The 26,059-nt window shown below is 41.8% G+C and overlaps 1 protein-coding gene across 9 annotated transcripts in view; it reads left to right on the top strand.

The window, feature by feature from the left end:
* Positions 1-26,059, top strand: part of LOC124798714 — a 495,837-nt gene that overhangs the window by 316,905 nt on the left and 152,873 nt on the right. For all 9 annotated transcript variants that reach the window (XM_047262235.1, XM_047262236.1, XM_047262234.1 and 6 more), the window contains 2 exons: positions 3,196-3,384; positions 23,944-23,983. In XM_047262235.1, the coding sequence (XP_047118191.1) occupies positions 3,196-3,384; positions 23,944-23,983 (229 nt within the window). The remainder of the gene's footprint in view (positions 1-3,195; positions 3,385-23,943; positions 23,984-26,059) is intronic.

Raw genomic sequence — 26,059 nt, 5'->3', positions numbered from 1 at the left:
AGAGTCAAGGGGTTTCATCAGGAGTGCCCCAGGGAAGCGTGATAAGACCACTGTTGTTATCTATATACATAAATGATTTGGCTAACAGGATGGGCAGCAATCTGCAGTTTTTTGCTGATGATGCTGTGGCGTATGGTAAGGCGTCGAAGTTGAGTGACTGTAGGAAGATACATGAAGACTTGGACAAAATGTGCAGTTGGTGTGACGAATGGTAGTTAGCCCTAAATTTGGAAAAATGTAAGTTAATGTGGATAAGTAGGGAGATCTCACCTGTAATGTTACATAACTGTATTACTAGGTCCTGCTAGACACAGTCAAGTCATTTAAATATCTGGAGATAACATTGCAAAGCGATGTGAGGTGGAACGCGCTTGTGAGAACTGTTGTAGGGAAGGTGAATGTTCGATTTTTGTTTGTTGGGAGAATTTTAGGAAAGAGTTGTTCACCTGTAAAGGACACTGGAGAACCAGATCGAATTGAAGGAAGACATCAAAGCACTTCCGAGGCAGGCTGCTAGATTTGTTACTGGTAGGTTCGAACAACACACAAGTGTTATGGTGGTGCTTTGGAAACTCAAATGGGAATCCCGGTAGGGAAGGTGACCTTCTTTTCGTGAAAGCTATTCAGAAAATTTAGAGAAGGTGACTGCCGGATGATTCTACTGCCGGCAACATACATTGCACTTCAGGACCATGAAGATAAGATACGAGAAATTAGGACTCGTGTGGAGACATACAGACAGTCGTTTTTCCCTCGCTCTATTTGCGGGTGGAACAGGAAAGGAAATGAAAAGTAGTGGTACAGGTACCCTCCGCTACGCACTGTACGGTGGCTTGCGAAGATCTATGTAGCAGGTGTAGGTGCAGATGTCGGCCTTAGGTTGATCCATAAGATGCTGAAACATCTTCTAAGTTTAACTTGACACTCTAACTCTTCTTGCAAAAGACAGTGGAATAAATCTTGTAGGTGGTGGTATAAAGTCCAAAGCTTTATATGTATGTACATTGTGTAAGCTGTGGAAGTGGTCATCCAACAGCCTAACAGCTCACTTGCACAGTGAATCTGTTCTGGTCCACCTAAAATTGTGCAATGTGTCCCAAATGGATTTCAGCCATTATACCATTATACCATTGCCATTCTGTTTTTCACCAGATAATCCCTCATCAAGAAGATGGTGTGGCTGGGCGTCTTGTCCTGTTGGAGAGTTCAAGAATTGGCTATGTGTAGTCTGGCGTCTGTGACTTTAGTTTCCGAGTCTTCTGAACAATTCCCCATAAAAGACAACATTAACAGTCTGTTCAGCAAGTTCAAATTCATGGTCGATCATATCATTAGTAGAATGAGATTTTCACTCTGCAGCGGAGTGTGCGCTGATACGAAACTTCTTCACAGATTAAAACTGTGTGCTGGACCGAGACTCTCACTCGGGACCTTTGCCTTCTGCGGGCAAGTGCTCTACCATCTGAGCTACCCAAGCATGACTCACGCCCCATCCTCACAGCTTCAGTTCTGCCTGTATTTTTAAGACCAGGTTTGAACACACTTTCTTGATGTACAGTTGTTAAGTTACAATCCTGTTGATCATGGCTTTGGATATATCAGAGTCTGGGTGCTGTCAGACAGATGCATATTCCACAGTCTGTGTTCAAAAGTTCACGCACCCAAGTCACACTGTCTTCATGTTTCAACGTCGAAGGGCATCCAGAGCAAATTTCGTCGTCGACTTCATCCCCAACTTTCAAAAATGCTTATATGCCACCAAAACAACAGATGTTTTGACAGACATTTGTTTCCAGATGTTTCAATTACTGGAAATATTTCAGCAGTTAACTTGCCAAGTTCACGTAGGGAGAAGTACTGACACTCTGGTTAGCTCGACAGAAACAGATTGGTTGTGTTAGGAAGTTAATGTCACCTACTAACTAGCATGGGTGGTGTGCTCCAACCATTACAGGCGTCAGAACAGAACTGTTGATGACATTACTTTCCGGATAAAACTTTTTTGAAGTAAGGGTATTTCATTCATATAGAGCAAAGTAAGACACCTGTAAGATTAGAACAGGACACAGTTTAACAAATAAAATGTTTCCAGTACTGAGGCACCTTAATAAAGCAGAATATGACCTGCATCCAAGAAGTTCTGCCCCATATCATCTTGTTATAAATGATGAAATTGTACAAGTGTAAGGTCCTAGATCTTCCTTAAAGTCATAGTGCATGCTACTACTTACAAGATTCAGTTGTTGTGTGTGTCAAGTGTGTAAATTTCTGTGGAATCAGGGAAATGGATTACTCTTGTGACGGTGAGGTTTCCAGCAGACTGACAAGTCCAAGGCTGCCATAAGTTTTTTGCTGAGTCTTAATAGTGTTGCTTTATTAGGTGCACCTCACAGTATAAAAATTCCATACGTTATGTTAAAATACTACTACTTGCATTTCCACATTCAGTAATATTGTTGTGCCAAGTACTTTTTCTCCTGCAACCATAAGATCCATGACAGACATGCTTCATTGTCTGATAGATTTTTTCTCCTCAACATTTTTTCATTGTGTGCAAATGCTCTGTTGATTAATTTCCTAGCCATGTACATCGTACTGAAATTACAGAGTCCAGTTTTTCTGGGTGTCAGGAATTTAGGTTTTCACATTGCGTGTTCGCCTTTAGTGTATGACTAGCTTCAGGAGGAATGGTAAAGAGAACGGAACAGGAAGAGAAGCCAGAGACAACAGATTGTATTAAAGGACATTAAAATTGTGAACCTGATGACACAATAAAACAGTATCTTAAACACAATTTGAGAGGGAGGGGGAATATTTGTGTTTTTACAATTCACTGGAGCCACAAAGATTAGGTAATTCGTATGAAAGAGCGTTGTTTTCCGCAAAACTGGGAACAGGATGGAAGCAAGTATTGGTGTATGCATTGTAAACATTATTGACCCACTTCTTTTTATCTCACCGAGTGTACAAAAGAGATACGTAAGTGGAAGTATTGTGTACTATTAAACTAGAAGTTAACATTAGTTATGATTTAGTAAGATGTTGAAACAATGGCTTTCGTGCAGACAATTTTTGCGTCCATCATTGTGCATTAAAATGCTTCTTCTTCTTCTTCTTCCTTTTTTTTTTAATACAGAATTTGACATGTGTGGAATACAGCTGCAACAATGCAATGCTCTGGAACTGTTTTTACAGACATGGCGGGGTGCAAAGTCTCGCACGGTGGGTGCGGGTAACAAAACGGCACCGAGCAGAACAACAGTGGCACCTCCGGTAGCGGCAGTGTCTCCACCGTCCCCGGGAGAGTCTTCCAGTTCCACAGTCACACCAGCAGGAGCTACCAGAGGAGACACACAGGCTACCACTACGTCCAGAAGCAGAAAGGTCTATTGTTCTCTGATAAAAGTGACATCGTTTTTTATCAGGCATCTTTGGTCTTTTTTTGGGTTTATGGGTAATATAAGTTATTTTAATGGAGTATTTTAAGATGACTATTCAGCATAAAAGGTTTTCTCCCCATTCTAGAGGAAAACTGTATGATTTTTGTCTCCATTTGGGTGTTTTATAAGTAGCAGTAAATAACAATACCAAACGTAAGTAAAGTTTTTCCAACTTCAGTTTAAACCATTATATATCTGTGTGTGTGTGTGTGTGTGTGTGTGTGTGTGTGTGTGTGTGTGTGTAGAAGTTAGGAGGGGGCAATCATTTTCATTTGGTTATGTATCTTGGAAATAAAGTATTTGGGTCAGCAGCAGTTAACATGAGCTATGACAATGAGACAAAAACACCACCAATTTTGAAACAGTGCTTATAATGTGTAGCAGGTAAAACTTCTTTCAGAAGTAGTGTCAACTTTAGATTTTCCATTCACCTTCATTAATGCTTCCATGAAAGCTCATTGTTATTGTTATTGTTATTATCATTATTATTATTATTATTATTATTATTATTATTTATGTTGTGCAATAGATGCATTATTGTAAAGATAGTAGTTGAAAGTCATTGATGGAATCTAAATAACGGGAGGAGTTAAGATAATAACTCACCACACATTTGATGAGTGATTCGTTGTGTTATGTTAGTTCTGTATAGCTTTCCTCACTTGTTTTTGTTGTGCTCATCAGCCCCAAGATGTGTTTGATGCTGCCATCCACATCAGTATATCTTGTGTAAGGTGTTTCATATCTCCATAGCTACTGCACCCTATATCACTTCGAATCTGCGTACAGCATTTGAGCCTCGGCCTTGCTCTAAGATTATGCCACAATTAACTATTCCTAGATGCGTGGGACTGTGTATCAACTTATCCCTTATCTCAGTGAAATTGACCCCGAAAATCTTCTCTGCCCTATGTGATTTGGTATTCTGCATTAGTTACTTGATCTACTTGTTGTTCAATTTCTGGTGTTCTTCTGTGGCACCAAATTTCAAAAGCTTCTGTTCTTTTCTTGTTTGTACTGTTTCGCTACCATATCAAGCTACACTCCAGACAAATACTTTCATGGAAGACTTTGTAAACCCTCAAATTTACATTTAATGTCAACATTTCTTTCTTTCTCTGAAAAACCCTTCTTGCTATTGCCAGTTTACATTAAATATCCAAGCTACTTCTACCCTCATCATTTATTTTGTTGCCCAAATAGCAAAACTCATTTCCTACTTCGTTTCATTTCGTAAGCTGTTTCCCCCAGCATAAATGATTTGAGTAGACTCCATTACCCTTGTTCTTTTGTTGATGTTCATCATATAACTTTCTTTGTAAGAAGCTGCCCACTCTATTCAATAGATCCTTCAAAGTTATTTGCCATCTCTGGCAGAATTGCAGTGTCATCAGCAGAGACTTAAAAAGTTTTTATTTCTTCTCCCTGAAATCTAATTTTCTTTCCAAATTTTTCCTTGGTTCCCTTTATTGCTCACTCATTGTTCAGGTAGAATACAATAAAGTGGGAGAATGTAATCCTGTCTCATTGTCTCTTCAATTACTCCTTCCCTTTCCCATCATCAGATTCCTCTAGCCACAACCTGGTATTTGTACAGCTTGGGGGTAGTGTTTCCTTTATTTTATCACAGACAGTGCCAGAAATTCCCAGTCAGCATTAGCAAAAGCATGAAATGCTATAAAACTATAGTGTAAGATCAGTTGCGGAGACAGTATTGCTTCATGTGTTCTTACATTTCGGTGGAACCCAAACTGATCTTTCCCCATGTTGGCTTCTACCATTCATTCTATCCCACTGTAGTTAATTCATGATAATATATACGAGCACGACAAATGATGCATTTGTTATATGCACACCTTACAGTAAATGCCTTCATTAGTATTGAAATTATTATGTTCTAACTTCATACTGTACTGATGATTGTGACTGAAGATAGCATTCTTAATTTTTCATAATACAACAACCGAGAGTGAGTGGGCCCAGTGTGGTGTAGAGGTAGTGGAGTGGCAGGTTATGGAAGTGGCAGTGGTGGCTGGGGGTAGCTAAGAAAACTCTACTGCAAGATAAAATATACTTTATTTCATCTTGAGTGACACCTCAGAGTGCTGCAGTGCCCCCGGATATGCCTCCTGTAGCTGCATGGTCCACTGGTGTCACTGATGATATGAGAAGTCACACCAGTGGAATGGCCATTTAACATCTGTGTCCTGCTTTGCTGGCACTGTTTATCCCATTCAGCAGCATGTGCCAGAGTTGGTGCTAGGTGGCCCTGAGTGAGCAGTGCCAATGACACTTACATCCTCTGAATTCTCATAGACGTTCACTACCGGGTTTGGAGCCACCCTGGTGCTGAAGGATAGTGGTAGTACCACCGCCTGCCTGTGACTTTGACGTGCAAGGCAGAAGTTCGGTGCTGCCTCGGAGCCTGGGGGATGGCTTGTCCATTGTGTGAGTCAAAATCAGTGAGTGCGGACTTATAACAGTGAGCTGGTGGGGTGGAGCTGGCTTCCCAGATTGGTGTCTGCTGCTGGCTGGTCTGTAGCATGGTGGAGGCTTGGGTAGACCAGATGCCACAGAGGGTGCTGCCAGAATGTGCATAACCGTGCTAGAATCAGAGGGTGTTTATAGTGGTTAATAGCACACTTGTAGTGCCGATACATTGCTTCCAGGCATGTTCAGAACAAGCACCCTATGTCTCCTTGGTATGGAGCAGGACGGCTTCTAATGGCCCGGCCTTTCTGCAGTGTCATGATGATTGTGCAGCTTGGCCCGGCCACATTGAGATGTACAAACAGCCTCACTTATAAAATTACGTATCAGCACCTCTGTGCATGCCTGCTTGCCTCACAGACAGCTGCAGTGGAACTGCTTTTAATTCAGTAACACCCAAAATTTAGTTACGGCATTTCATAACTCCCCTCTTTGGGAAGATCCAGACCTCAGGTCTGAACCTGTGATGAGTGTGCAACAGAAGTTTCACATACAGCTTCATGACATACATTACTTACTGTTTTCCTCTTACATTAAACAACAAAGCTCTGAAGGTGGGACACATTTCATCTACAGTGCCCAGCCCAATGCCTTGTTCATCCATCCTTGTGCTGTTACATAAAACATCTGTTCTTGTTCGAGCTGTCTTTTAAATGTAACCCCCCCCCCCCCAAAAAAAAAAAAAAACACACATTAAACAACTATTTACATAAATATCCCCTCATCATGCTCTTATGATGTCTTGTACTGTAAGCAACAATGCTTGTCTCATTGCTACTCGAGGTTCCTTGTTTTTTTTTTTTTTTTAATTGCAGTTGATTAGATATGTAGCCTTTTGCATTCCTTATACCTTCCCATGTACAAATGGTTAACCAGTCCAGTAGTATCTGAGAGTACTGGAAGATCACATTGATGAGTGGCACTCTGCTTAAGATAGACAAAGTCTGTGCAAAACCGAGTCAACAAACACGGTGCCTGTTGTTGTGATACATAAGATCTTGAGTGTGTGCTGCTGCTGCTGCTCTTGATAGTGCTTTACATACAAAAGCATTTGCTCCACCGAAACACATACTTCTTGCAAGTGTATTAGCTGGTTTAAGGATTGGATGAGCTTAATATACAACACTTCATACAGGTAGGTCAGATTTCTCACTGGAAGGATCACTAGTGGCGTCTCCACCCAGTACAACTGAGGGCTGTGTAGAGTTCAGCTTGTTTTCCCGTGTAACAGAGCCTGACAGGTGAAAGGTCTTCCCTGTTACGTCACAGTCTGTCCTATTAATAATTATTCCACTCCCTTACAGCTCCACACATTTAGCTCCCACAAGCTTACCATGCTTGTAGCAGTTTGCTTCTACAGCTTTGCTAGTGTTTAATCTGTAAACCCAGTGCAAACCAGCTTGCTGACAATAGGGTCTCAGCTCCAGGATGTCATGGACAAACCTGACCTGCTTTACACAAGAACAATTGCACCTCCAAAGTTCTGGGGCCCGTATGCACCACTCAGGTTTGTATAACTTCTGTGTCCCTCTTCAAAGTATTTACTGTCGTCTTTACTGTGAGTGTTATCCCCATTGCCCACCTTCGTAATACCCATGTGCTGTTCAATACCACAAGTTGCAAAATGGTTAACTGTGTAGTGTGCCATTCCATAGTGGCCTTATTCCTCCACACTGCCTCACTCTCCTTTTTGTACCATTTAATTCCCAGAAATCACTGACATCTGCAGTCCTCAGAACCGTAGTGAGTAACATACCCTCTGTATCTAACCAACCCCACTTACATCATGGTACCTTGCATGGCACTACTTCCACTATACGTTTCATTTGTCCTTGCAGTCCCTCATACAGCTGGTGCAACTTAATGTACTGACTCCTCATTTCCATTGGTATGTCTTTTCCTTCAATTCCCTCTGTAATTCCAGAAATACAGATTCTAAACATCTCACCTCATATGAATTTCCCAAGTGTTTAGGGTGAGCTTCAGTGCTCAAAGATGGCTTGTGAGTGCTACTTACTCTTGCCTTGTAAAACGTAGTCTGGGTTCCCATGGTAGTACCCGAAATGCCTCCACTCCTCCTGAAGTAGTGCAAAACTGGCAATATAAGGACTCTTCCCATCATTCCTTCAACCCATGGCAGTTGGGAACAGGGAACTCCCATCATTCCCCTCCCTTCCTCCCCTATGAAAGGTCTGCCATCTAGTAGACACATAAAAGGAAACTCAACCCCAAAATACATTGCTTACACATAAATGAATTTCGAAGTATAACACTACATATAATGTGAAAAAAACTCTTTTCTCCTATCGACACCTTCAACTGATATGCTTATACCTTGTGCTTCTAAACAACATGTACGTCGTAACAAAAATATAAAGTACTTCCTCCTATTTCCTAGGTCTTAATATATACGAAATCACCTCTACAGATTATTTTCTATAATAATTCCCTAACTCTAAAAAAGATGACATCAGTATTATTAGAAATTCCAATACTGCCTGTATCAACCTCGTATCAGCCTTGACTCTTTCACTGCTAATATGTCTTAAAAACGTAACTTCTTCCAATGCCAATGCCAAAGTTGCTAGTTGTTTCTTGGTCTGATGAAGGTCACAACTTCTCAAACCCTTTCATTATAAAGAAAGGTTTCAATGCAATTGCAGGTCATGTAAATTCTTGTTTCTGGTTACAAAATGGCACCTTGTTGTTAGAAACAGTCAGTGTCCTACAGACACAAAAATTGCTTCGAACTACACTGCTACACATCTTCCCTGTCCAGGTGGAAGCGCACCGTACATTAAACTCATTGTGTGGGGTGGTTTATACTCAATCACTCGACGGATTATCAAATGAGGACATTAAAAATTACCTGTCTGATCAGGGAGTAATGGCTGTACATCGAGTAATGAAAAGGTTTGAAAAGGAATTGGTACCGACCCTTACTCTCTTCTTGACATTTGACAGAGTTCAACTTCCATTGAACATTAAAGGGGGATATGAGATAATTTCAGTTCACCCATTATATCCCCAACCTCACGCGTTGCTTTCTGTGTCAGAGGTTTAATCTTACCAGCGTGTTGTGTTCCAATATGGCCAAATGCGTTAACCGTGGCAGGGATGCCCATGGGGGTGATTATCCACCCTTGCTGCATGAACTGCATGGGCGACCACGCGGCTTCTACTGGAGATTTTACTATTTTTAAAGATGAACAAATTATTCAGGAAATCCGAGTGAAGGAAAATGTGTCTACCTTTGCTGCTCATAAGTTATTCGCCAGTAGAAATCCCACTGTGCTCTCAGTGGGTAAATATAGCACTATCCTCATCTCTTCTCGACCTCCTAAGGAGGTGGCCACGCAGATTTGCGATCTCACCTTTAGTACCATGGTCATCGGATCAGCCAGCCCAAACATCGCCCTTTCCACCTCCCCACTATCATACGCTCACTCTAAGGCTCAACCTTCATTGGCTCCTGCCAAATCACAGCCCCCCAAATCTGATGCCCGGACTTCCAAAAAAGGGCCTACTCATAAAGATTTTTTACGTACCCAGATCTCGCAACCCTCCGCTCCTCCATCTCAGCATCCTGCTTCCAAGAAGGCTCAGAAGAAACACAGTTCCTCTCCTCCGCCACAGCGTGTCTCTTCTACAGCGCCAACCAGCGGTAGCCGCCCTCGGCTGTCTTCCGTGTCGCCGAGATACACCGCTGGTGGCCGATCAACCAGCCGATCACTGGCTGCAGGAGCTGTCCCCAAACAACCTATGGATCAGGATCTTGTGCCTCTGGCTGAATACCATTCGACGCAGGCAGCTCTCAGCAGTTGCTGAGTTGACGGCAACTGTGGTGAGATTTTTCCTCTTTTCATCCACCTTATGTCAATTATCCATTGGAATATCTGTGGAATACGCTCCATTTGGGATGAACTGTCAATCCTCGTACGATCCTACTCCCCGGTCATCTGTCTTCAGAAAAGAAGGCTACATCCCCATGATTGCTTTGTCTTCCCTCATTTCCAATCAGTCCGGTTTGATCTCACCTCTGTTACTGGCATTCCGGCACAACAGGTAACTTATGATTCTTCTCCATGATACTTTCCCTTATCACCTGATCCATTTACAAAGTTCCTTCCAAGCTGTCACTGTATGTCTTTCCCTTTCTGGATCACCCTCTCTCTCTCTCTCTCTCTCTCTCTCTCTCTCTCTCTCTCTCTCTCTCTCTCTCTCTGTGTACCATGTACATTCCATCATCCACACCAATGGCAAGAGCCGATCTCCTTCATCTCCTTGGTCAGCTCCCACTCACCTCTATTTGCTGGTTGGGGACTTCAGTGCCTACCACCTGCTTTGAGGAACTCTGTGTCCTTGTCCCAGAGGCTCCCTCTTCAGTGACCTCTTCCACCAAGCAAATCTTGTTAGCCTCAGCACTGGGGAACCTACATTTTTGTCTGTCTCCACGTCAACCTACTCTCATTTGGACCTTTCGGCTGGTACTGTTCGGCGAGCTTGGCCCTTTGTATGGTTTGCTCATGCTAATACACACTCGAGTGACCATTTTCCCTTGTGTCCTTCGATTACAGCCATGAGTGAGTGCCATCTATTCGCTTGAGACTCTGGTAGTTTTCCCAAGCCAATTGGACACATTTCTCCTCTCTAGCAACAATTTATGTCAGTCAGTTTCCTGGTATCGACAGTCAGGTCACTCATGTTACGGAAGTTATTCTTACAGCTGTGGAATGTTCAATACCATGTACCTCCACTTTGCCTCGGCACCCTCAAGTTCCTTGGTGGAATGAGGCATGCCGTGACGCAATACACATTTTCTGCGATCATCCTATGTTGGCTAACTGTTTCCGCTATAAGCAGTTACGTGCACAATGCTGTCGCATCATACGCAATAGGAGCAAGGTAAGCTGGAACTTCTTTACCAGCTCCTTTAATGCCTTTACTCCCTCAACAGTTGTTAGGAGTCAAATCCGATGGCTATCTGGCATGTCCAGTTACTCCTGATATCTGGGCTAACTGTAATGCGGGATACCTTAGTCTCTGGGCTAACTGTCATGCAGGATACCTTAGTGGACCTAGTTGTAATCTCTAACTAATTGAGTTGACACTTGCTGAGATATGAACCTCTTCTGATTACTGACCAACCTTTCTCCCAAAGAAACGGGTAGTGGAAGAGTGACCTCTTCTTTTCCCTCTCAAAATCTCGAAAGCTATAATGCCATTTCTTCTATGTGGGAGCTCTGACATGCACTCTCCTCCTCGCACTCTTCTGCTCCAGCACAGAATGATATCCATGTCCAAATGTTGCTACATCTATCATACCCTAGTCTGTGATATATTCTTCTCCTTTATAACTGACTTTGGGTCAGCAGTACCTTTCCCAGAAGATAGCGGGAAGCTATCATCATTCCTGTTGTGAAACATGGAAAGGATAAACATCTTCCCTCCAACTATTGCCCAATCTCTCTCAAAAGTATTGTTTGTGGAGCGTATGGTAAATTGCTGTTTAGCCTGGTGGCTGGAGTCCTGAAATCTTTTAACCACTGCCCAATATGATTTCCAAAAGCTTTGTTCCGCAGTTGACCACCTTGTTGCTCTCTCCAATTATATCATGAACAACTTTCGCAGGAAGTGCCAAACGGTAGCACTATTTTTTGATCTGGAGAGGGCATACGATACCTGTTGCAGGACAGGCATCTTCCGCACACTGTTCTCTAGGGGCTTTTGAGGTCGGCTACCCCTTTTCTTCTGCAAATTTATGACAGAGAACACATTTAAGTGCGGGTGAACACTACTGTATACCGTACCTTTTCCCGAGAAAATGGAGTGCCCCAGGGTTCCATGCTAAGTATTATATCGTTTGCCTTCGCCATAAATCCAGTTATGGATTTTCTCCTGCCCAATGTCTCGGGCTCCCTCTTTGTCAAAGTTATCAACGGACCAGCCATCTTGAACATCATCTTCAAGGATGTGTCAATCGCCTCCACTCCTTTAGCATTGAAACCGGCTCCCAATTTTCTCCCAGTAAGTCCGTCTGTGTAGATTTTGACAGAAAACTGTGCTGGTCTTCCGACATTTAATATCTTTCAGCTCGCTGTGTACGATCCCTAAACACCCTTCGTGTTCTGAGTGGTACTTCTTTGGGTGCCGACAGTGGTCCTCCTCCTATATTGCGCCTTAGTGTGGACTAAGGAAGCACATTTTATTCCTCTGCATGGCAGTCTATTCTTTGCCGTCTAGACTCTGTCCACCACTGCAGATTGAGTTTAGTGTCTGGAGCTTTTTACACCAGCCCCGTGGAGAGCCTTTACGCTGAGACTGCTGAACCTCTGCTGTCCAATCGGCCAGCTGTCCTTCTGAGATGTTATGCAAGTCATATGTCTTCCACGCCTGCTCATCCGACCCATATCCTCTTTTTCGACAACTCCTTGGATTTAGGGTATGCAGGCCGCCCTTCCTCTATGCTACCACCAGGAGCCGTCTTCTGTCAACTGCTACATTTCCTTTCCTTCCAATTTCCTAAAACTTTCTTGACAAATGGTGGTACGGCACCACCTTGGCTTTTCCCAGGGTCTGCCTTCTCCATGACCTTTGTCAGCTTCCCAAGGATAGTAACACCCCCCCTCCCCCCATCCCCCATCCCCTATAGCTCGACCTCCAGTCCCTTCTCGACCTCCAGTCTCTCTATCCTGTCCATCCTATGCTCCGCTTGGGGGACATCTCTATGGCTTTCCTCTGGATCCCAGCGCGTGTTGGTATCCGCAGAAATGAGGCAGCTGATATAGCAGCAAAGGCTGCCGCCTCTCTTCCTCAGCCCACTGTTCGCATGGTTCCCAGAGCATTTTATGTCGTAATGTTGCTCTTTTATGGCTCATACGTTGGTCTGCAGTACCCGATAATAAATTATGAGACCTAAAACCTCTTCCCTGTGCTGGGACCTCTTCCTCCCGGCCTCGTCATCGGGAGGAGGTAATTTTAACTAGACTCCGGGTTTGGCACTGTCTTTTTAGCTGTTGACATCTTTTAAGTGGCAATCTTCCACTGCTTTCTCCTTACTGCTCTCAAACGTGGACAGTGAGAGACCTTTTACTTGAGTGTCCCTATTTTAATCCGCTGTGTGCCGGTTTACAGCTATTGCCTGATATATCTTCCCTTTTAGCAGATGACACGCACTCAGCTGATCGTGTCCTTGAGTTTATCAGTGTTAGTGAAATGACATCAGTCATTTGAAGCTCTTTTTGGGGAAAACAATGCCCCTCCAATAGCAGTTTTCTAAGATTTCCTTCCATTTTTAGATTCCCTCCGTAAGTTTCACTCCCATTGCTGCTGATTTTAATTTCGGTTTTTTACCCTTCATTAAGTTACGGAATGGGTACTTATGACTGCAGCCGTTTTGCACCCTAAAACCCTAATTAATAATAATAATAATAATAATAATAATAATAATAATAATAATAATTCTTACCAATGCATAGTGACCTTTTTCTGTGCAGGAAGTTAAATTCACAGATCATAATCTTCTAAAAACATTTTTTTTATAAATATTGTATATGTTTTGCCATATCCTGTGCAAAAACAGTATCATCGAAGGTACCATGCACTGGCGAGGTTTCAGTCCCTTCAGCAGTCTGTCAAGCTAATGCTGAAGCATTGTCGGAACATTTTTAACCCAAACACATCTTACGATAATGAAAATGACCCCAGGGAACAGATAGCTCTGTGTTCGGACAGTCCTCTCCATTTCCAGTATATCCATAGTGTAAGATGCTCTAACTTCCTATGTAGTACAGTTTTATTGGCAGTTTACACACTGCCCTGGTGCACACTGATTGACTTCCTACCCACTTCATCCAAGACTTAAAAGTTACCTACCAACATTTCTTTGGTGATCTGTACTCCCATCAGTGCCAAAATTTTCTAAGTTCACGGACAGTACTTTCCTGTCCAGTTCCTCCCATACACATACAAAGCTTCTCGTTACAAAGCAACATGATGTGTCTGATACATCATTTCCTCCAGTGGTTCTGCCAAGTACAATGCATTAACAGGCCATTCGAGTCCCAAATTTACCCAGACCAACTTCCCAGTACCTTGCAGCACAACAAGATATGAATTAATCATTTGTGTTGTCGACAACAGTTAAAGTGGTTCACCCTTAAGATTGATGTACCTTGCTTCCGTATGTCAGTGGTGACTATCTCCCTTTAGCTAAAACGTTGTCCCTCTAAGTTCAGCTGTACATTACCTAAGGTCAATTTTTCCTGGCTGTGTTATCAGTAAGTCTAATCCTAAGATCATGCAGTTCAGGGCACTACTGCTAAGCATTGCTTAAAATGTCGCATCCCCACCTGAAAATCTACCATTCCTGAACACAAAAGACTTGACACCACAATCTCCAGCTCATTGTAAATTATAGCATATAGGGTTTAATCACCTGATCCATGAGGTCTATACTTGCAAACATCATATGCTCCCCTGTCTCCAGTAATAACATGTGCCTTTTACCCTTCACTATTGCCATTGTACTATATTCCACCTATGCGTCTGTATCAGTTGCATCAAAATTTATCGGGAACATCATGTGGCAGAACTGGGGTTTCCTTTTGCATTTAACACCAACTTAATCGTCCTCTTTCCCTTAGAACTTTCTATAGTTATGACGGTGGTGATCAAGCCCAACACAGCTACCACACTGAGATTGACATTATTGCCTCTGCACGTCCTGCCCTTGCATATCTGTAACACCTCACATTAGCAGAGGATACTCTCTCATCCCCCAATTCCTGTTAATGCAATAATTTCTTCGAACTCTGTGGCTTAACTGACCACAGAGTGTACATCCTTTGGGGTACCCATTCTCACTCTTCTAGATATATCAGGCAGCAAGCCCTTCTAACATGCATCCAATGCCCTCTGCTCTGCTTCATTGAGTGTGACTATGTTAGCCTCGTCACTTTCCTCCAGTTCATATGTCTGCATAATCACTTTTTATGTTGTGTCCACAACATTTTCTACTGATGTATTACACTTCTTTGACAGATTACCCACTGCTGGCAGAAAACAGTCACGCTGTTTTCTTCCTTCTTCCTTGTACCTTTGTAGCAAGCCTTTTTCAATTCATCAAATGTCTGCATGCCTCTGAGTCCCTCCCACACATTTGACAAATGTCTCTGCTTCCCCTACTAACCGTAAGTTTGTCACCAGTAATAATTGAGCCCATGACTGTCCTCCAGTATTACCTGCTAACTGCAGGTCAAAAAAAAAAATTCATTATGTCATTAATTAGCTTTCTGGAGAAGGGTTTGATCAAACTGGCTGTGGGTGGGTCTAGTAAATGAGTAGGTTGCTCGGCTAATCCCAATTCTTCCTTCATAGCTACAAGGCTGGTAAACAAGTCAGTGTTATCTGCTTTCAGTTGCACCGTTTCAATCCCCAAATTTGAACTGCCTCCTGATTAGTGACGATTTGTGTTTGAGACCCCGCCATTGTGTAGCCTTACTCACCAGTACACACTAAGGAACACAAAATATATTCACAACAGGACGTATGACAAAATACACACATACATCTGAAGTCCTATCATCCATCTCGACTTTATGTGCTGACTAGCCATATACCTGTACCGACGATAATTTACAGAAATTACTGGTATGACTATATACAAGATGCAGAATGCCCTGTCAAGTTACACTGACCGCGTCCCACAGGTTGTAAATAATACTTGTTTGTATTACCACAGATTTGCGAAAGATCAGCCATTTCCTCTGTATTGACAGCAATAGATAGATTCATACCGCATAAGTTAATAAGATATGGGTCTGATCCACCATGGTACACAAAACACGTCAGAACACTGTTGCAGAAGCAATGAAAAAAGAATGCCAAATTCAGAAGAACGCAAAATCCCCAAGACTGGTTAAGTTTCACGGGAGCTCGAAATTTAGTGCGGACGTCAATGCAAGATGCTTTTAATAGTTTCCACAATGAAATATTGACTCAAAATATGCTAGAAAACCCAAAGAGATTCTGGTCATATGTGAAGTACACCAGTGGCAAAAAAAAAAAAAACAACAACCCAGTCAATACCGTCACTGCGCGATAGTGTTGGAAATGTTACAGATGATGGTGCCACAAAAGCTGAGTTACTAAATACAGTTTTCCGCAATTCCTTCACGAAAGAAGACGAAGTAATTATTCCAGAATTCGAAACCAGAACAGCTGTTAGCATGAGTGACATAAAAGTAGATATCTTAGGTGTTGTGAAACAACTCAAATCGCTTAAGAAAGGCAAGTCTTCCGGTCCAGGTGGTTTACCAATCAGGTTCCTTTCAGAGTATGCAGACACAATAGCGCATTTCTTAGCAATCATATACAACCGCTCACTTGATGGAAGGCCTGTTCCTAAAGACTGGAAAGTAGCACAGGTTACACCAATATTCAAGAAAGGAAATGGGAGTAACTCATTGAATTACAAACCCATATAACTGACATCAATTTGCAGTAGGATTTTGGAGCACATACTGTACTCGAACATTATGAGTCACCTTGAAGAAAATGACTTATTGGTACATAACCAACACGGATTCAGAAAATATTGTTCTTGTGCAACACAATTAGCTCTTTATTCGCGTGAAGTAATAAGTGCTGTCGACAAGAGATCTCAGATCAATTCCATATTACTACATTTCCAGAAGGCTTTTGATACCGTTCCTCGCAAGCAACTATTAATCAAATTACATGCATATGGAGTATTGTCTCAGTTGTGTGACTGGATTCGTGATTTCCTCTCAGAGAGGTCACAGTTCGAAGTGATAGACGGTAAATCATCGAGTAGAACAGAAGTGATATCTGGCGCTCTACAGGGTAGTGTCGTAGGCCCTCTACTGTTCCTGATTTACATAAATGATCTAGGTGATAATCTGAGCAGCCCCCTTCAGTTGTTTGCAGATGACACTGTAATTTACTGTCTAATAAAATCATCAGACGATCAATTCCAATTATAAATGATCTAGAGAGAATTTCTGTATGGTGTGAAATGTGGCAATTGGCATTAAGCAGAGTAAAGTGTGAGGTCATCCACATGGGTACTAAAAGAAATCAGATAAATTTTGGGTACACGATAAATCACACAAATCTAAGGGCTGTCAATACGACTAAATACTTAGGAATTACAATTACGAACAACTTAAAATGGAAAGACCACAAAGATAATATTCTGGGGTAGGAGAGACAGATCGCGCTTTGTTGGCAGAACAATTAGAAGATATGACAAACCCACTAAAGAGACAGACCACATTACACTTGTCCGTCCTCTGCTGGAATATTGCTGCATGGTGTGTGATCCTTACCAGGTAGGATTTACGGAGGACGTCGAAAAAGTGCAAAGAAGGGCTGCTTGTTTCATGTTATTGCGCAATAGAGGTGAGAGTGTCACTGATATGATATGCCAGTTGGGGTGGCAGTCACTGAAACAAAGGCGGTTTTCTTTGCGGAGAGATCTATTTACGAAATTTCAATCACCAACTTTATCTGCCGAATGTGAAAATATTTTGGTGACACCCACCTACGTAGGGAGAAATGAGCATCGTAATAAAATAAGAGAAATCAGAGCTCGAACAGAAAGATTTTGGTATTCTTTTTTCCCACGCGCCGTTTGAGAGTGGAATGGTAGAGTAGTAGTATTAAAGTGCCAGGCTCTTAAGTGTGAATTGCAGAGTAACCATGTAGATGTAGATGTAGTTGTCTATACAAACAGAACTCTCAAATCCTTGTCCATCGCTCACTTAGACTCCATGCCCTCTACACACAAAACAGGGCAAACAACCACAAAAACAAATAGTCTGTTCACTCACCGAGCTGAAACTTCCTGGCAGATTAAAACTGTGCGCCGGATCGAGACTCGAACTCGGGACCATTGCCTTTCGGGGGCAAGTGCTCTACCAACTGAGCTACCCAAGCACAATTCACACCCTGTCCTCACAGCTTTAGTTCTGCCAGTACCTCGTCTCCAACTTTCCAAACTTTACAGAAGCTCTCCTGCGGACCTTGTAGAACTAACACTCCAGGCTGTGGCTAAGCCATGTCTCCGCAGTATCCTTTCTTTCAGGAGTGGTAGTTCTGCAAGGTTCGCAGGAGAGCTTCTGTAAAGTTTGGAAAGTAGGAGACAAGGTACTGGCAGAACTAAAGCTGTGAGGACAGGGCGTGAGTCGTGCTTGGGTAGCTCAGTTGGTAGAGCATTTGCCCGCGAAAGGCAAAGGTCCCGAGTTCGAGTCTCGGTCCGTCACAGAGTTTTAATCTGCCAGGAAGTTTCATATCAGCGCACACTCTGCTGCAGAGTGAAAATCTCATTCTGGCACTCACCAAGCTGTTCGAAGAAACTGCATGCTGTAGTCGTGAAGCTGTGCGAAGGTCGACTGTGCTGGCACCAGCTGCCAGACGAGGCCCATAAGTACTTCAGACACCATTCTGTTGTGACTAGGGGTGAATGAGGCCATTGTGGTTTAGAGGTGGAGTAGTGGTGGTTTACGGCGGTGTTGGTGCTGGCGGCCAACTGTAACTAGGAAAACTCCACTGACGTGCTGTTTAAGGCTTTCACGACGACATAACTAACTGAAAGAGATTGACAGGCACTGTGTTGGATGGTACAGTCTGAACTGCACAATATTTCCATGAAGCAGCTGCTCATCATTTTCAGATGCTACGGTAGCTTGGTGCTGAGGGCACTAGTTTATGCGCTGGTTTGCTACGAAAGCACAGGCCGAGTGGCAGAGCTATAAGGTCATAACAGAAGACGTCAACATCAAGATCAAGAGCCTCCTGTTGGAGATATGGGCCAGGGACTCTGCATATGTAGCACAGGAAAGCCTGGTCACAAGCCACAATCCCTAGTGTAAGCACATGTTCAAGGTGTCTGTGTAGAGCTTCAATGACCTGGCTTTGATCTTTTTACCTGCAGCTGATGATACCTTAGTGCCACCATTGTTGGTTCCCATGCATTACCAATTTGAAATCCCATACCTCTGGTGGATTCACTAAAAGCTAAGCTGAAAGAGGACATTTTACACCATTTTTGAACATTTGCTTATCTCCATTCATTTTTTATTTAATGACCATTACTTTGGCAAACTGGTGGTGTTCCTATGGGTAGCCTTTTGTCTCCCAAAGTAGTTAAGCTTTTTATGGAAGGTTTTGAGGACAAAGCACTTTAGTCAAGAGTTTGAAACCTAATGCTTTTGGAGATATGTGGACCATATCTGTGTTAAGGCCACATGGGACAGCAATGCTTCCTTCTTTTTTTAAAAAGACCAAACTCCTTCCATTCGAAACTCTGCTTCACTATGGAAATAGAGACACTGTTTCTGGGTGTTGTGGCTCATAGAAAAGAAGATAGTTCCTTGGCTCATGGCATGTTTTGTACACTTACACAAACACTGACCTGTATCTATGAACTATCAGCTATGGGCTGTCACCACCCCTCCCAATGAAGTATACTACAGGCCCTTGTTAATAGAGGTAAAGCTATCTCAAATCTAGTAAGCTCATCAGCTGAGTTTAGCCATTCAGCTCTGTGTTTGTCTGAAGCATGTATTCCAATAAGGAGATTTGCAGGACACACACTAAACCTAAAGAGTATCCAGAAGGAACAGTGAACTCCACAAGCATGCTTTTTATACCTGCTGTTGGTGGTGTGTCTTAAGATCAGCAGGCTGTTCCAGAAACATCAAATAAAATGTGTCTTCTGCCCTCTGGTGCGAGTCCAAATAATGCTGCACTCTATTAAAGATGACCAAACTCTAACGCGACTAGGAACAAATAAAATCCTGTGCCAGTGTGGGTAATCTTACATTGGCCAGACATGCTATACTGCTGAAGACAGATACAATGAACATAGACGTCATACCAGATTGCCAGATTGGGTTGGCAAAATTAAAAATAAATAAATAAATAAATAAATAAATAAATTTGCTGTTGCTGAACACACACTCAATACACAGAGAACAAGATCCTTTTGTCCACCTTCCATACTGCGATTCAATGATTTAAAAAAGCAGCCGACATACATATAGCCCACAACCTAATTAACAGAGAGACAGACTTTCAACTTCACGAAACATGGGAACAGGCATTGGCGGTGCTAAGGCATTATTGGCTGCAGATAAATGAATGCAATGAGTTGACACAGATTAGGAATCAAAGCCAGGACGTTTAAGCCCAGTGCCAATGCCTTTCCCCCACATGTATGCTGTGGTCTGCGGCATGCACATTCGAAGTCCACAGCCTGTTTCTATGGCGGGTGGCTCTAGATATGAATGTCCTCTATAATGATGTTATAAACCCCACCCCAGTGGAGCCTGTGCTTTTCTAGTAACCTAGAACATAAACTGGCGAGCCACAGCATCTAGTGACAGTCACACCTGAAGATGACTAGCAGCTGCACGATGGAAATATTCTGTAGTTTAGACAGTACCATCTGATGCAATGGCTGCGAACCTTTCAAGCAGACTGAAGGATGTTTCGACTGGGTCAGATGAAGACAGGTCACAACAGCCGAATTCCGGACAGAGGTAGGCACATTGGCACCATTAATTGTTGAGACAGATTACTGGAAACTGGGTTGAGATCTCAAATTGCCATATGATGTTTATTGCTAACATCATACCACAGACAACCAAATAGTAGCATGGGGGTAGAACTAGACTTAACTGGGACACTGTGTGGCATTTTGTAGTATTCAGCAATTAGTCCTTTTTCTGCTTATCACAGTCAGATCAACACCGAGGTGATCATAGATGACCTGGTGTAAGGTAACTGGAATCAGTAATTCTCAAAAGTCTTACCTCTCCATCTCCTACAATTACGGTGTGGAGCGCTAACTGATATGACAACAGGACTAAGATGGTAATTGCTGAAGGGAGGCTGAATGTCTGTCAGTATGTGGCAAGAATGATAAGCCCTCATCATATCCTTCACAACCCAGTTACCAAACAGGATATTCTGAAAGAATAATGCAAGACCCTGTGCAGCAGTTCGCACCACAAATACCTGAGGGATGTACAGGTCTTTGAATGGCCGGCCAAGCCCCCTGATCTGGCACACAGAGAGCATATTTGTGATGCAATGAGAAGACATACTTTCATACTAGCCTTTAGCCAACAATGTTCATGAATTGACATACATATTTCAGGACTGGCAAGAAACTCCACAGGATGACATATGGATATTGTTTGCTTGCACGCTACAACCAATGTAAAAGTGTATTTGTGACCTGGGGGTCGAACGTGATAATGATGGATCTCAGTTATGAAGGAATGAAAGTTCAATCATTTAATACTATTTCTCCTCAAACTGGTATAAATATTGAACTGGTGCTTCATGGTGTAAAACTTTAGATTTCCATTAGTGTTCCAATAACAGAGTCAACATGGAGTTCGCGTGTCTTTCCATAATGTGTGTCATATTCTCAGTGAGACTGAGGTCTCATGGCAATTCACAACACTGTGAAAAATATAAAGAATTTTCCACACTTCCTCTGCACTAATATAATGCATGTTGTTGTGGAATTTGCAGTTTCAGCAAAATTTTTACTTGCCCTTTAGATGGTAATGTATCTACAACTTTTTATACGTACCTTCAGCCTATTGTCACACACAAAAGACAGTCCTGAATGGCACTGCCTTTTCAACAATGAGTACTTTCATGGTTAACAGGATGAATGACCACAATGCTTTGGGAAAAATTCAGAAAAAAATGTAATTCATTCCAGAGAATGCAGATGTGCATACATTTTGATGCTATCTTATTGCACCACTGTCAATAAATTTTAGGTGTTATTGAATTAAAAACAGCTCCATTGCAGATGTGTGTGAGGCAATTGGCAGGCACAGATGCACTGATATGCAGCCAAGGTGTTTGTGTGTAGCACTTTTGATTTCCATTGTTGTGTAAGATATACAATGACACTCTATTCTAGGTGCTCAGTCTTCTCTTTTGCTATATATTTTATGCAAGTGAAATACTTTTATTATTGATTGGATTAGGTTCTTTGAAAAGTTTTTAATGGATGATGGGGATGAAATCAATTAGGGTGCAGCAATACAAAATTGTCCAGATTAATGAAAATTTATGCCAGCCTGGATCTCAAACCTGGTTTCTAGTTTTCTGCAAGCAGTTGCCTTAACTGCCATTGGCTTTGCCTCAGTGGTAACACGGGTTTCCACAAGCACTCTTAGGCTCGACTAGCACTCAGATGGTTGACCGTTCAGCTCTGCCGAGTGCTGTGGGCAAGCGGGGTGCACTTAGCCCTTATAAGGCCAATTGAAGAGCTACGTAACTGAGAAGTAGCAGTTCCGGTCACAAAAACTGACAACGGCCAGGAGAGTGGTGTGCTGACCACGTGCCTCTCCGTCCAGCGACACAGCAGTCCGTCGGTACCGTTGGGCCTCCAGAAGCCCTTTCGGGCAGAGTGTAGTTTAGTTTCGTGTATTTGCCCAAACTATTGAGCTACCTGAGCTCACCTCCAGGCCTGACTTAAGTTCATTGTCATTTCTGATTTCTGAGTAATAGTACCAGAAGCTCTTTCGTGGGGTTAACATGGAAGTAACATGATGAGGGAACAAATTGGATAGACAGCTTTGGCTTATATTGCCATTCAGTTGAATGAAATTCAGTGAAATGAAGTAACTGGAATCAGTGGAAATAGTTTTAAAGAAAGCAATGACAAAAATTGTGCATTGTATCCATGATATTACATCTTCAGCTTTGTGACCAGCTGTCACTGATTTCATTTCAGTGACTCTGATTCATTAAAATACATTATACAGAATAGCCAGGTGAGGAAGTAGATGAATAAAGCTCAAAATCTAACTGAAAAATTGTTTGTTGCAAAGATACGAGGTCTCTACATAGGGGGAGGAAGAGTAAAAACTACTCCAGTCTTTCAGTATTTAATCTTCAGTGCTTACTGAATACATATGAATCGATTTGGTAAGTCTGACTTCACCAAAGGTGAGTCAGATATAGGAAGTCATTTCCCTATCACTGCCAGGAACAGAGAGTGCGAGCAGCCATAGAGAGATGCGACAGGGAAATTTCTCGTGATCAAAGCAGAAAGGTGACTGGTTGAGGGTGAGTGTGCACTAAGATTGCTGCAGCATCCCTCTGTCAACACTGACACCATAAGAGTCAATGCAGGTGGTGTGGCTCATTGACACCTTCTTACCTGTTATGGCTGGGCAGGGGGATCGAAAGGTGTTCGTTCACAAAAACCAATAGCAGTAGGGTAGTGCATGTTCCATGTTTTTGAGAAATCTGTACCTTGTGTAGTATTTCTTGTGGCATGTTAAGCTACTGTCCTCCACCGATTCCGTTTCATCAGTGGCGCTATTCCAATGTACCCCATGGGATATCATAGGTGGAAAACCTTCATATTGCCTAATGGTTGAGGCGACCCGTCACGAAAAGTGTGACATATGGTTCCAAGAGCTGATGTGGCTCAAATTTTCATTAGTCAGAATAATTGCTCATGGTTGTTAGTTACCACATTGTGTAATGTGTAAGCTTTTGTCATTGGGCATGAAATGGTCTGCCTGTTTCTCAAGACCTCTTGCATGCCATATTTGGGACATAAAAGGTTCATGCTTGAAGTTAGTAAATACTTTTTTAGCAGTGTATAACACTTTAATATATCCTCACTTATAATAGTTCTGAACTTCAGCCTTGCTGTATTAAGTGATTTTTATTGTATGAAATATTATTTTCTGGCACTTATTTGTACACTGATTACTCCCAAACTTCAAAACTGTAGGAAAGTCTGTTCTTTTAAATTACATAGATTATTTTGTGAGGATAACTCGGGTTAGTGGTTCATGGGTTCTGCCCATTTTGTATTACTACAGATTCTCATTAAACATTTCAACAGATTAAAGGAAGTTCTGAGTGACATTTCTGTTTTGTGCCTGAGTAGTAAATGTAAAACTATGGATTCTTATACATTTTAATTGTTTGTTTGCAGGACAAAGAATCTAGTAAGAAGAAGAGCCGTAACAAAGAAGGTAGGTGTTTAATAATACATTCCTTAAATTTGAGGTAGCTGAGAAGGTAGTGGTGCGAGACAATTTGGAATAGAGTACTTGAAAATATGGTTTTAGAACTTATGCTGACTTGTAATTGACACATTCTCATTAATCAAACAATGGAAAATCAAGGATGGAATGTAACAATATTGTGAAAAGGGTAGTTACAACTCACCTTATAGCAGAGATGCTGCATCGCAGATAGGCACAACAGCAAGACTGACCGAAAGCTCATTTTTTGACAGTCTTTTTGTTATGCCTATCTGCAACTGAGCATCTTCGCTATACTGAGTGTAGCAACTATGCTTTTCATGGTATTGTTAGACTCTTATTAGTGGTTGTCTTAAATGCAGAATATGAAAGGAAAAACCTCCAGATATGGCATTTGTAGTGATATGGCAACTAATTAGAGTTGATATGTTTCTTGAGCAGGAGACTAAAATCCAGTGTGTGAATGTTGAATAATGAATGGGGGGAGAGGCTGTTGATGGAATGGTAAATTTGCAGGTCAATTTATATAATAAAAAATATTTACTGAATAAAGATGGGGGTCTGGTACTTAATCTCTCTCCTCTCCTTGCATATGAGTAAATATACATACTAATTTAGACATTACAACTTGGTTGGAACAGGGAATTGAATGGTAGTTTAAATCCCACTGAATTGAGTGAAAAGATTCTGTTTCTGCAGGACCGTAATTTCATGATCATTTTGTTGTGAAACTAGTCACAGGGCTGTCTACAGTAGACACATGGACAGTCAAAGTTTTGACCTGTTCAAGAACAACATCCAAGGACCTTTTTTTTCTCCTCCTCAGAGAGCACTTTACAGCAGTTAAGCTACTTACACTTCCAGGAAAAGTGAGAATAGAAAAGATTAACATTTTTGAGACTAGGTTATGCAGTGGTGAGTTCTCTGAGGTTACAAAGTAATGTATCACTTTTCAGAGGATACAACTAATCTTAAATTACAACACATGCACTCTTACCTGAGTTAGCAAATTCATCAATATCTTGTCATTTGCTTAAAGTAGTACATTCCAGTTTCTTGTGTTATATTCCATGGTACTTACTTTCTCTGATGGAACGCATTGGAAGTGGGGGAACTGAAGAGTCATAAGGAAAACTGGAATTTAAAGTCTCCTAAAAGAAAATTATTGGAGTATTTTAAGTTGAGAATTTTGAAAGCTAAAGTGGATTGGACTAAAGAAATTTTATGTTCAGGATAGCTTGCGGTGTACTGTGAAATGTAGCAACCTTCTAAATAATTACGTAATATCTGTAGCTAAGATGGCCAGTTTCATTCACTCACAGAATAATTCATGTCTTCTTGTTTCATTTCTTCTGTTAAAGACAAGTAAAAGGCACTTCTGTAACTGAACAGAACCAGTTTTTAATGTGGAAAAAGAAAAAGTGTGACAAAAGACTTAAATAAAGGTGTTATCATTTGTATTAGGCTGTATTCGGTCACAGAATATTTTATGAAACATAGTTACTAATTAAAACTTTGTCAGTAAGTTCTGTCTTTGCCCAAAAAAAGGATGGGGAGGGGGATGGGGGGGGGGGCGGTGGGTGCGCGAGATAGAGAGAATGATATATTAAATTCTTTGTAACCGACAGTTCTGCACTATGAATTTTTCAGTTCTGCAGGTATAACAAAAAATCTATGAAGAATAGATTCTCCAAAGTAAAACAAAAGCCAAATGTTGCAACAAAATTTTCAATTTTATATGGGGAAGCTGACTCATAAACAATAGCAAACACTGGCATTCAGAGTAATGTGTTCCATCCCAAACAAGAGAGAGGAAGTTATTGAAGGAAATTGGGATTTTGGCATAAAACTTGGTGTAAGTCCCAAATTATGAGAGATAATGAGCACAAATTTTTGTCTTTTAGCCGACAATACTCTGTAGGAGACATACGTACAATAAATATGTGTGATGTTTGTTGTCTGCGTCATTGTTTGAGTCTTTCTTTCTTTTGCCCTATGTAGAAGTTAATTTGGAAGCAAATGCTTCGTTCTGTATGCCCACCTGCCTCCAACTTAAAGATAGAT

This window comes from Schistocerca piceifrons, chromosome 5 (genome assembly GCF_021461385.2).
Source record: "Schistocerca piceifrons isolate TAMUIC-IGC-003096 chromosome 5, iqSchPice1.1, whole genome shotgun sequence".
Classification (NCBI taxonomy): Eukaryota; Metazoa; Arthropoda; class Insecta; order Orthoptera; family Acrididae; genus Schistocerca; species Schistocerca piceifrons.
Note: the sequence above shows the minus strand (reverse complement) of the source record. Positions and strands in the feature narration are given on the sequence as shown.